Source organism: Struthio camelus, chromosome 4, assembly GCF_040807025.1.
Source record: "Struthio camelus isolate bStrCam1 chromosome 4, bStrCam1.hap1, whole genome shotgun sequence".
Lineage (NCBI taxonomy): Eukaryota > Metazoa > Chordata > Aves > Struthioniformes > Struthionidae > Struthio > Struthio camelus.
The window spans coordinates 15,170,378-15,182,117 of NC_090945.1; the positions used below are offsets into that span (position 1 = coordinate 15,170,378).

Below are 11,740 nucleotides of genomic sequence, written 5' to 3' on the forward strand. Positions count from 1 at the left end.
CTAGGAGGACGGCCCCTTGGCAGCAAACTGTGGCTAGTTGGATCATCCTTTTTTCTTTTCTTTTCTTTTTTTTTTTTTGCATAAGGTTTTTTTAGTGCCATCTTTAAAATCTGCTCTAGTTGACAAAAAGGCGTGCGTTTTGTAAAGGGGGAATGAGGGATGAAGCCACCTGTGGCTGTCTTCCTCGCATTTCCCGCCCTAGCAACTTCCCGTCAGGTTGCTGGACTGCGGGCGGGCGGGCGGCCCCCTTATTCAGACCGGGGCTTTAAATTCCTTTTCATATGAATACAGCAATTAAATACCTCTCATTACCAGAAACCATCATTTTGGTCTCAAAAACATGCAGAGACCAGGAACACCTCCGAGTGCTGAGTATTGTGCTTTAGTGTATTTGACGTGGCAGGTGGTTCCCCCCTCCACCGCAACCCTCCCGTCATGCTTTCAGGCAGCTTTTAAGCCGCTGGCATCATTAAGCTACGGCGTCGGGTTGACATGTTTAAACCGGGGCCTGATTAAGAGCAAAGCTGTATTTAAAAAGCATTCTTGCCAGCCCGCGCGTGCGGAGAGCGGGTGCGCTGATGGGACACCTCGAGGAGCTGCGTTGTTTCATCGGTACGCAGCCGCGGGGGCTCCGGTGTAGAGAGGGGCTGGCGCAGCTGTGTCGGCTTCGGGCAGCGTTTGCACGACTCGGGCGTCCGCTGGCAGACGGACCGGGGCCGGCGGCTTCCTCCAGCGTGGGAGAAACCGTCTTACGCTGCATACGTTCAATCTTATCTTAGCGAGAACGTTCCTGTTCCTTGCTCCGCTTCCAAGAAACATTTAGCAAAGAGGGTGGCGATACTAGGGGGTTTTTTTTGGGGGGGGGAGGAGGGGATTGACTTTTTTTGCAGTGAAACATTAGCTCAGACAAAAGCAACACATCGTAAAAAGAATGACCATCTTTCTTGGTGCTGCAAAAGTGGGAAATCTGGAGAGAGAGATGAACTTGAACCACAAAGTTCTCCTCCGGAAACCTGAATGCTGAAGGGTTAAGGGTTGCGGGCACCTAGGAGGCGCCTCATTAAAATAAATGCGTTAATTAAAGAAATTAGCAAATTAACATGTTGAATATGCTTTCAAATGAAAACTGATATAACGGCATTTGCAAGAGATTTCTGGGTTACAAACTGACAAATTTTTATTCACTTATAAATGGACAGTTTCGTCTCGTCCGTTAACCTTGCGGCATTAGCCAGGCAAAGGTTAGAAAGGTGTTGGTATTTTGTGTTTCCAAATTTCCAAATAATCAAGAAATGGGAGGAGATTCCCCCCACTGAACAAAATGTGCCTACTTTAACTAGCCTCTGAGGGGAATTGAGGAAAAAAAGAGCAAGAAAACTGACAGTTTCGGCTTTTAACGGAGTTGCATTTGCTTTAACGTTTGTGGCCTTGATATGAATGCAAGCTGAAAGAGCTGGTGGTATGACTGAGTCAAATATCTCTTTGCAGGAGATGGATGTAGTTGGGTATATAGGGAGCGCTTTTTTTTTTTTTTTTTTTTTTTCCTTTTTGGCAGCAGCTACTTCCTCACTATATTTTATGCAATTCTAAAATAAGATTTTTTTTGAAATGCCGTGAAGCAAAAAGTGTTAGTTTTCGTTGCGGTCCGGTGTTCCTGGGAGGACGCGGGGGAACCAGGCATCACTGATGCTTTTTCAGAGCCTGTAGCAGGGCAGAGGGATGGAGCAGAGCAAGTTTGCAAGCTCTGTAATAACGTCCCGGAGATACTGCAGGCAAGTCCACGCAGGCTGATTTTCTTGACTACTCTCTTCTTCCTCACCAGGGGACCCTTCTTGGTGGCTTTGGGGAAGTCGTGGCACCCAGAGGAGTTCAACTGTGCCCACTGCAAGACCTCCATGGCCTACATCGGGTTTGTGGAGGAGAAGGGAGCGCTGTACTGCGAGGGCTGCTACGAGAAGTTCTTCGCCCCCGAGTGCTCGCGGTGCCAGAGGAAGATCCTTGGCGTAAGTGACCCGCAGCGCGCGCGTTTTTTAATGGCAGCGTTAACTATGCCGTTCAACACTTCTCAGTAAGGAATTTCCCTCTTATCTGGCCCAGTTTGCGTTCCTGCAAATTTACTCTTGACACACTTTTTCAATTCCCGTCACATACAGCGTATGTTTTTTTTCCTCCTCTAATACTGGCCCTTTTCAGTCGTTTTCTGACCCTGTTTGAGCAAAGGTGCTCTATAGCCTCCTTTGATTTTCCAAGTTCAGCTCCTGTTCTGTAGCTGTTAGGCTTTTCTGAGCAAAATGCTTTCCATTGGGGGTTTTTACAGAATTCAAGGAAAAAAAAATAATCCTAGCATCCTTAGCTAAGCTGAATACTCAGGAACACAGTGGTAGGCTAGCATGCGGTCTCAGGTCTGAAGTACGGAAATATTCCCTATGGGAATGTCAATAGCAAGATGCGTATCCTACTTAACGTTGCTAATTTGAGCCCGCTAGCTCACCAGCCAGCGCTTAACTTCAGAAAGCAAAGTGTCTGTTCCCTTATGTAACTGTGGTCACGCAGGGCTTTGGCAACACAGCTCTCAAGTCATATTTGGCACTATATCATCTTCCAAAACAGAACAGAGCAGTCATAATTTTCTATGTGATGTCTTCTGATTAACTGTTCACAGACCAGGAGAGATTAGAGATAGTATTTTTCTGAATTCAGGGGACCACGCTGAGCGAGATGCGAATTAAAATGAAAAAGAGGAATAAATCTGTCGCTCCGCCTGTCCCACTGTACGCGAACCTCCCAAAACTGGAAAAGTTACTTCTGACGAATAGGGAGGTGTACCATAAATACAGCACTTCATAAAGTTTAACGTCAGCAGAAATTGCGTGCACAGCCCGTTTTCAAAGTAGCAGTAGGCAACAAAGTCTTTGTGAAACTAATCAAGTGTAGAAGCGTGGTCACCGCAGTCTAGTCGTCACATCAAAATAATGTGTTAATAACACTTTTTCTAATCCCCACAGGAAGTAATAAATGCTTTGAAACAAACTTGGCATGTTTCCTGTTTCGTGTGTGTGGCCTGTCATAATCCAATCCGCAATAATGTCTTCCACTTAGAAGATGGTGATCCCTACTGCGAGACGGGTAAGAAGTAACACAACCCAAGTTTGCTGCAGCTGTGCAGGAAAGCAGAGCCTTAATAGGGGTTGAAAAAAAAAAGGGAAAAAAACCCACCTTTTCTCAAGCTTCGCTTCAGCAACAAATTCATGTAACTGTGATATTTCAGTTCACGCTGGAAACAAATGCTGTGGACACTTTGAGTTTGCAGCGGGTTTCTCTCTCAGGGCGGTTGGGGAGAATTTCTTCATCAGCTTCAGTAGGGGAGCAGGCTTTTTGTCACTGGTGTACTTGTTCCCCTTAAGCTCTCGGCTGTAGGCATCAGTGATAGAGCAAAGTGTTAATTTTAGGGTGATGTTCTGGTTGGCTTTAGGATAGTCTGGGTTTTAGGTAAACCTACTTATTTACTAAACAAGAAAATGGGCGATGTGAGGGCGATGTGTTTTGCTCTGAATAGTCCTATTCACAGCCGGGAGGCTACATCCAAGAGTAAGCAATCTACCCAATAAGTTTTTTGCACGATCAGGGATAACATCTGTCAAACATAAGCTTAAGATAAAAACGTTGTCGGGGAAAATACAATGATTTGATTATAGTACTTGAAAGCCTAATGAGCAATATTGTGTGGAAAATACAGTTTACTTTGAAATTCAGAGAAGGTTCGGTTCATTTTTTAGCACTTTCAGCACATCTTAGCTTTTTCGTAGAATGAACAATTTTTATTCAGTTCTATTGATTTCTTAGTTTGCGTATAACTTTCCACATACCCTCCTGCACTAGGAGAGAAATGGATGGTATTTATAAAATTTGTCCACAGAAGAAACAAAAATGTTTCAAAATGGTTTATTTTTGCATTGCATGCTATTTACATCCACAGTAGAAACATCAATGGGGCTTTTCTGTGGGTTTGGTTTTTTCCTCCACTGTAAACATTATATTTGAACTAGAGGGTACATTTGGTGAGAATACAGAAGGCGAAATGGGTTGACCAGGAAAAGACATAGCTCAGATTTCATACAAAGTTGGTCCTGCAGTTGTTAAAACAGGTGCCATGAAGGTTGGTAGCTACTGAAGGGATGAGGAAGTCTAGCATAGAAAGAAAGGACGATTATCCGAAATTCCGCTGCTGGAGTGGATTTGATGAGTTTCTGGCAAATACAAAAGGACAAAGTAGGTTATTGCTTATTCATTGGCCCAAGCACAGTGGCATGTTGCTTCTATTGAATTTTGGGAGTACCACAGGAAGTGGATATATGAGGAGCGTTCTCCAGTGTGATGGTATAGTGAAATTTCATCCCGAAGGAATCTGAAGACCCTGATATTGGAACCGTTGGATGATTCAAAAATAGTCCTGAAGTAATCAATAACTTCCCTTTGGGTGGAAAGCTCGTGACTGGGTTCGTTCTCCTAATACTGAGTTCTTGCTCCTGCTATCAGATGACCCGTATGTTGCACAGTGCATTGATTTGTGCTACTGTTACAAGGCTTCCCTGCAGAGTGTGCACTTTTCTATACCTCAAGCAGGAACTCCTGGGACAACATGACAAGAATATGACACTTTTCACGACGTTTATTGCTGAGATAGAAAGCTGCTAGCACAAGGTAATGAAGACACGTTCAGCGAGGTGTTACTGGCAGTGCTGTGTTATAATGGCTCTGGCTCTCTAACTCGATGTTAGTTTGAGATGTATTCATTCTTCAAAGACTTTCAGTCCAGCTGGAGTTAAGAGCCTGAGCCTGATTTTAAAGAAATACGGAGTATGTGTCATTGCACTAGGAAGAAGGAAAGTTGGCAAAGAAGGGTTCTTATTTTATGTCCGTATGAGAAATTGTAAGAGTTTCAGGTATTAGTATTAGGGGGCTTGATCTGCAAAATGTCCAGTTTTCAATGCAGATGCTGAAGTTAAATGAGATCTGTGGATAACTACAACTTTGAACATGCCAGTGCAGATCTAGTAGCCCAGTTTTGAAAATGCTGGGTGCAGGAAGCAATAATGTAATATATTACCGTATGAGAAGTCTGTGTTGGATGGCTTCTGTGATATTGCATTTCAAGCATGTGAAAGTAAAAGAAAGCTGATGCCCTTCATTCTGCCTTATCTATTGCTCTTTCTTCAGAAGAAAAGCCGATAAACTTATCAACACCTACTAGAGGCCAAGTTAAAAAAGATGTCAACTACTGACACCAGGAAAATAGCAGTAAAAGATTCTGTATAAATTAACATGAATGCAAAGAGTTCAAAACAGTATGGTCGTGCGACCGTGCCAGCAGCGGAGGTTAATGGAAGTGACCGACGAAGGCGATTCTTGCTGCTGCTAGCCATCAAGGGCTTTGCTTTTCAGAGTGTTCCCAGGCCTGCTTAGGTGCCTCCTGCAATGATACCCTTGGAGGTCATCATATAAAACACCATTTTGCTAAACCGGAACAGGACTCTTCCCTTGTGCTTGGCACGCATGATAAGCCTCTGCTGGCTCTGATGCAGTACGCATTATGCTTCAGCGAGTCCATATAATCTAGCAGAGGAAACAAAACCTACTTGCGCTCTGCTTGCCGCTCCTTATAAGGCTCCTTGAAAACAGACCTCGACATCTAATTTCCCTGTCGGTGCCAGAGTGTTACTATAAAGGATGAAGTCCAAAGCTTCATTATGGTTGTCACTTTGTTTGTAACGCATCTGATGAAGATATCATGTTACGTGGCACTGTGTGCTTGGCATGATGATGGGCTGATCCCTAAATGTTGTAGCTCTAATGCTGCGGTGCAGGAAGAAGGCGTTTCCTTCTTAGACTTGGGTGTTTGCGAGCTGAAATAAATAGAAAACATCAGACAACTTGAGGGGAAATTTAGATCTGCGAGGATGGGCAGCAGAAGGTTTAAATGACTGTTAGCCCTTGAGGTGGCTCTCTACCCAGAGAAGCAAGTGTCACGTGCTGAGAGACTGTTGGTGGGGGGGGGGGGGGGGGGTGTAAATGCCACCCAACTTCACGCTTATGTCTTAGCCTGCCCTGGTCTCTGCTTTCCAAGCTCTGTGGTGAGTGGAGAATATGAGTGATTCAAGGCTGCTGGTGCAGGTCACTGCTCTCTGCTGGAGGAGCCTCTCTCTGCTGGCTCCACAGGCACCAGGTAAATCAGTGCCTGAAAGGGAGCGGCGTGAATACCTATTAATGGTAGCAATCACTAACGACCATCCTGACACCCTACTGATGCTTTTTGGTAAATGCAGTAAATACCCTGGCTAAAGCCTCAGTTGGTTTTAATCAAAATCTGTGTAACAAACTCCAATGATGAGAAAACTTGATGGGAAGCAATTCTGACTCGATACAAATGACTAGACTCGGTTTAGGATGGAAACCAGGTGATTTTATGATTTTATATATTAGAGCCTGGGGCAAAGACGATTGTGCCAGACTGCAGGCAAGATTTTTTCTCTCGGTGAGGAAGTTTGTCACGCCAGCAGCCAGCGTGAAGCCAGCGTGCTTTCCGGGCAGAGGCTGACGGGAAGGAAAGCAGCATGCCGAGCCCGCGCTGGGGCTCCGCGAGGAGTGGGTGTCCCTCGACCGCACTGCTGATCTCAAGGAAATGAAACAGCAAGGAGATAGAAGCAGCGCTCGGTGGAAAGGATAAGGAAAGGGAAGAGAATGAGTGAGTGAGAAGAGGAGGACAGCCGAGTCTTTCAGTCTGAGCGCTGTTTATTTGGCGTACCCAATGTCCGCATGTTTGTTCCAGGTATTATAAAGCTGGGCAGGACAAGTGCAAACCCAGTGCTGTTTAAAGAAAAGCACAAAGATTCTCAAAGGGACGGTCGTTCTTTTTTGCTTATGCTTCACACTTAAAATCTGTGTGTGTTTGGTACAGATTACTATGCCCTCTTCGGTACCATGTGCCACGGCTGTGAATTCCCCATTGAAGCTGGAGACCGGTTTCTTGAAGCCCTGGGCCACACTTGGCATGACACTTGCTTCGTATGCTCAGTAAGTAAAGCTAGTCTACGTTTTAAACGAATCCATGGTAACAGTGCTTGTGCTAACCTGACCGATGTGGGAGTAACAGCAAAAAAAAGCCTTTCAGTCCTCACAGGCCAAACAAAAGGCACTTTCACAGTTCTTCGTAAGGTGGTTGCTATTGTGCTCTTTCGGCACCAGTCCAGATCCTTTGGCCTGGATCACTGCCATGCGCCCCAGCATTTAACCCTTGGCGTTTATACTTCCTCAGAGCAAGCGTTCAAGTCCATGAGCGAACGTGCTGTATTTCTAAAACGTCAAGAGTGCCTTTGACACAGAGAGCCCAGCTATCACCAGCTGTATTCTATGACCAACCCCAATGAAGAAAACAACCCCAACGATGGGATATTTTTTCAATTGCTGACCTAATTCTGCTCCCGGTTAAGAACCTATTGACATAAAAAGGAGAAGGTTATGCTTATATCACCTGTTTGTTTTATCCCAAAGAGCATCTCTGAGAACAGGGTGACAATCCTTACTGTCTGAATATATTTTGTACGTGGTCCCGTGCCATGATTTGGCATTCTGAATAACGTATAATGTAACGCATCCATCTGAATTGGATGATATGTTCTTTTTAATCCCATTTCAGGTGTGTTGTGACAGTTTGGAGGGTCAGACTTTCTTCTCCAAGAAGGACAAGCCACTGTGCAAGAAACATGCTCACTCTGTCAACATCTGATGCTGGGAGCCCATCTTGTTTAGCAAATGTACTGAGTGGAAGGAAAGGTTAAAATGTCCATGCTCAATAATCGGTTAAAAGTATTTATATATGTTTTTCTAAAAATGCAAGAGAAATGTGGAAGCTTTAGGGGTTTTGTACACTGATCTTTGGAGTGTTTATCAGTTAGGGGTTTGCTTCACGAAAAGATCCACACACCCAAGCCAAACTATCAGAGTGCCTTTATTTCTATACCTGGCACGTGACTGTATTGGTTTCATGATTTTATGACCACATTTATATCTGCTTCAGTATTAGAAGGGAAACTTCTATAAAAATACAAGCCTGATATTGGAAATCTTGGTTTTGCTGCTGCTCAAAAAAAAAAAAAAAAAAAAAAAAAAGAAGGGGTTGACTTCAGCTCTCCGGATCACTTTATTGCGCTGATGTTTTTTAAAGTGCGTCTAGAAGTACTGAAGCTAAACTCCATTATTCCATGAAAAGAGGAGCTCAAAGGTGAGATAAGATTAGATGGAGTGGAGTTCAGTGCCTGACATTTTTGTCTGATGCTCATGTTCATCAACCCTCCTGCACAACTATACGTACCTGTGCCTTGGGCAGTTACATCTCTGATGGGACTGCGAAGGACTGAGATTTTTACAAAGCTTTTCAGTGGAAGAGTGGCTACTCAAGTGAAGCAGAATAATTTAAAAGATGCCACTTGGAAGCAAACATAGAGGGGACACACTTCTTTAAAGCATGGCACGTGCTGCCAGGCTACTAGCCAAAGAAGTGCTAGGGAAAGTGTGTTTGACGGGAAGAAAACGTCAGATCAGATCTTAAACGTAGGGGAGTGGGGTTCATATGCCTATGTTCACGGTTCAGGTTTTAGATAGTTATAAGTACCTGGGAAAGGGGACGTTGCATTGATTCTGCATGTAGCAGTGTTTTATACCCAGAACGTGAGGCTTTGGGGTCTAATGAGGGAAACTTTGGAAGTGCAACTGAGGACATTGTTTTTCTCTCAGTACATTCTTTATGATATGTAGCTCATGAATATGTATATTGGTGGTTCGCCAGTTAGTGTACTGAAAACTTATTTTCTTGCTCGGCTGTTACAATTTTTATTAGTTTAGTTTTTCTCTCTTTTCCTCCAGATGTAAGGAATGTATTGTGGAATAATATAATATTGAGTTAGGCAGTTCAGTATCTCTCAGTTCTTGCGAGGGAACGGGGACAATACTGTCATTATGTGTTTCTTGCAAACCAGGAGACTTTGCCAATTCTGTGGCTTGATCTGAATTTCGCCTCCATCCAGAGAGGCGGCGCAAGACCCGTGCACCAGCTCAGTCCCACTTAACTTCAGATGAGGGCTTAAGTGATGTGTAGCGATCGCAGGCTTATAGGGAGGAGGTGATGGCCCTCTGCATGGGGTGAATTTCGCTCCAGCGGGGTCGCGCAACAGAGGAGGGGGCCTCTTGGTGCCAGGTGAGGTCCCTGATGGAAACTGAACTTCTGTGCTATGTAATTCAGCTGGGATGTCAGAGCCGAACTGTTAGTCTTCACTGCCCTTTGCAGTAGACGTTAAAAGTGACCGTTTACTGGGTTTTTTTTTTACTGATGCTGAAGAGATTATGTACTGATACAAAGGAGAGATGTTTATCCATCAAATCACTGCAAGAGTTACAAAGAATTGGCATATGCAGTTATTTGTTTGCCAGGGGTCAGTAAAGCAGTTGTAACAAAGAATGTCAACGAAAAGAGGGGAAAAAACGAAACTGTTCTACTGAAATACGGGAAGTTATTTGGCATTTTTATTAATTCAGTGAGGCAGGGCGACATAATGTGTTGTTTCAGTTTATTTCCTGAAATTGTTTTTTAAGTTATTTTCCTTCAGTACTACCATCTTCCTTTTTTATCTTCTGGTAGTATGGAAAAAAAAGTGGAAAGGAGTTAAAAAATGTTTACACGGCCTTGTAGATGCGGGCTTGGCTGAAAATCAGCGGGACAGAGGCAGACGGGGCAAGATGCGGCGGAATGAGTCAGGCTGCTTTTGAAATTAGCAGAATGTGGAGAAACGAGACTCAAATCCGAGGTTTCAGTGGAGCTACGTTGCACATGGATGAGGAAAGAGGGTGGGAAGGCACAGGGTAAAGCGTTTGGTAATTTCTGTAATTCAAACCTTGCTATTTTAAAGTAGGATGGAAACTTTTCAGTGGGCACAACAGTTGCCTATGTCCTTCAAATTAAATTGAAATTTTGTAATCTTAACCTTTATTGGAATTGCATTTATTAATCTGTATTCTCTAGAATTTGAAGTTCTGCAATTGTTAATGAATTTGAGGACAAAAGCCTGAGAGGCTCCAATAGTACTGCTTCATTTAGCTGCTTTGCCTTGTAATTTCTTCTTTGTCTATTTGTTTAAAATTAAAAAAGGAATCACTGATACATGATGAGTATTTAATGGCTCTACCAAATTATATAAATGAACTAAAACAAAAAGGAACATAATGTTTATCATTATTTTAATAAGTGAGATTTTAGTAGAGCACTTTATAATAATGCCATATATCTCACGGAGTATTTATTTCATTTTTCTCGTTAGGGCTGTTTCGTGCTGGTATCTTTGTATTTTGTTTCATTTGTAAGCCTGCATATTTACCTCTAGAATCTTTTGGGGTGCGTGTATGTGTGTGTGTTTATATATACATATCTTCTGTATACACAAATACATGTATGTGTGTGTATATTGAGAGACGTGTATATGTGCACATACACACACACACACACACACACACACACACACACACACACGTGTGTATTTGACTGCAGACTTGACTTAGCAAAAATCAGCACCGTTTCATTATCGTTTGGGGTTTTCATAAGATTCCCAACTGTTTTTCATATGACAGACCTACCACGTTCTTGTTTTGAGGGAATGCTAGAAAGTCTAGGGCTCAGCCCCTTCTTGCAGAAAAGGAGAGACATAGTAACATAACTACTGTAGTTTTTTGCATGCATTTTCAGTCAGTAATTACTTTCTCTTCCAAAATCGTGCCTATAAGATAATTGGGTTTAACTCTGTTTGCAGGTAGAAGGTCTTTATAAGTGAATAATTGAGTCATGATGACAGTTTCAGTATATTGTAACGAAATAAATCAGAATTATGTGTAAATATAACAAATGCTTAATATAACAATGCAATAAATTTAAAAGCAAAAATTGAGTAGTGGTTCCATACGCATTGTGCCGTTCAGTTGCACAGTACCTGTTGTTTTCGTGGAGCTACTCGCATCTTCCAGTCATGAATAGCTTTGCAAACAAGAATAAGGAGGAGAGGGAACTACATCAGTTCACAGATTAGTTGTTTGAATTCCTGTGTTTTTCATTTTGTTTTACTCTTAAACAATCAGCTGTTAAGTCCTGGTGATTTGCTTGCTTGCATTTAATAGTCTTTGGTTTCAAGTTTTGCCTGTTCACATTTGCAAATTTAATAAAGACGCACTTTCTCTTTTCAGTTGCTTTGGGGTGTGTGTGTTTTTTTTTTTTCCTAAGTCCTAGTCATAGTGATTGTACACATGAATAAACATCATTTGTGTTGCTTGATCTTCAGGGTTTTTTTAGCTGAATGGAGGTTTGCTTTGCAGAAAAACACCTGGAGGTCCAACACCAAGTTGACCATGACCCAGCAGCGCGTCCTTGTGACAAAGAAGGCCAGCAGCCTGCCAGGCTGTGTGAGGCAGAGCGTCGCCAGCAGGGCCAGGGAAGTGATCCTTCCCCTTGGCTCATTACTGATGAGACCCATCTGGAGGGGGCTGGGTCCAGTCCTGGCCTTCCCAGTACAAGGGAGACAGGATGCTACTGGAGTGAGTCCAATGAGAGGCCACAAAGTCAAGGGACTGGAGCATCTCTCATAGGAGGAGAGGTGAGAGAGAAGAGGCGGTTCGGGGCGATCTTATCAATGTGTATAAATATCTT

The 11,740-nt window shown here is 43.2% G+C and overlaps 1 protein-coding gene across 11 annotated transcripts in view; it reads left to right on the plus strand.

The window, feature by feature from the left end:
- LOC104149619 (PDZ and LIM domain protein 5) overlaps positions 1-11,279 on the plus strand; it is a 141,944-nt gene extending 130,665 nt beyond the window's left edge. For all 11 annotated transcript variants that reach the window (XM_068941578.1, XM_068941572.1, XM_068941575.1 and 8 more), the window contains 4 exons: positions 1,823-2,003; positions 3,006-3,126; positions 6,956-7,071; positions 7,694-11,279. In XM_068941578.1, the coding sequence (XP_068797679.1) occupies positions 1,823-2,003; positions 3,006-3,126; positions 6,956-7,071; positions 7,694-7,783 (508 nt within the window). In that variant the 3' untranslated portion in view covers positions 7,784-11,279. The remainder of the gene's footprint in view (positions 1-1,822; positions 2,004-3,005; positions 3,127-6,955; positions 7,072-7,693) is intronic.
- Positions 11,280-11,740: the final 461 nt, after the last annotated feature.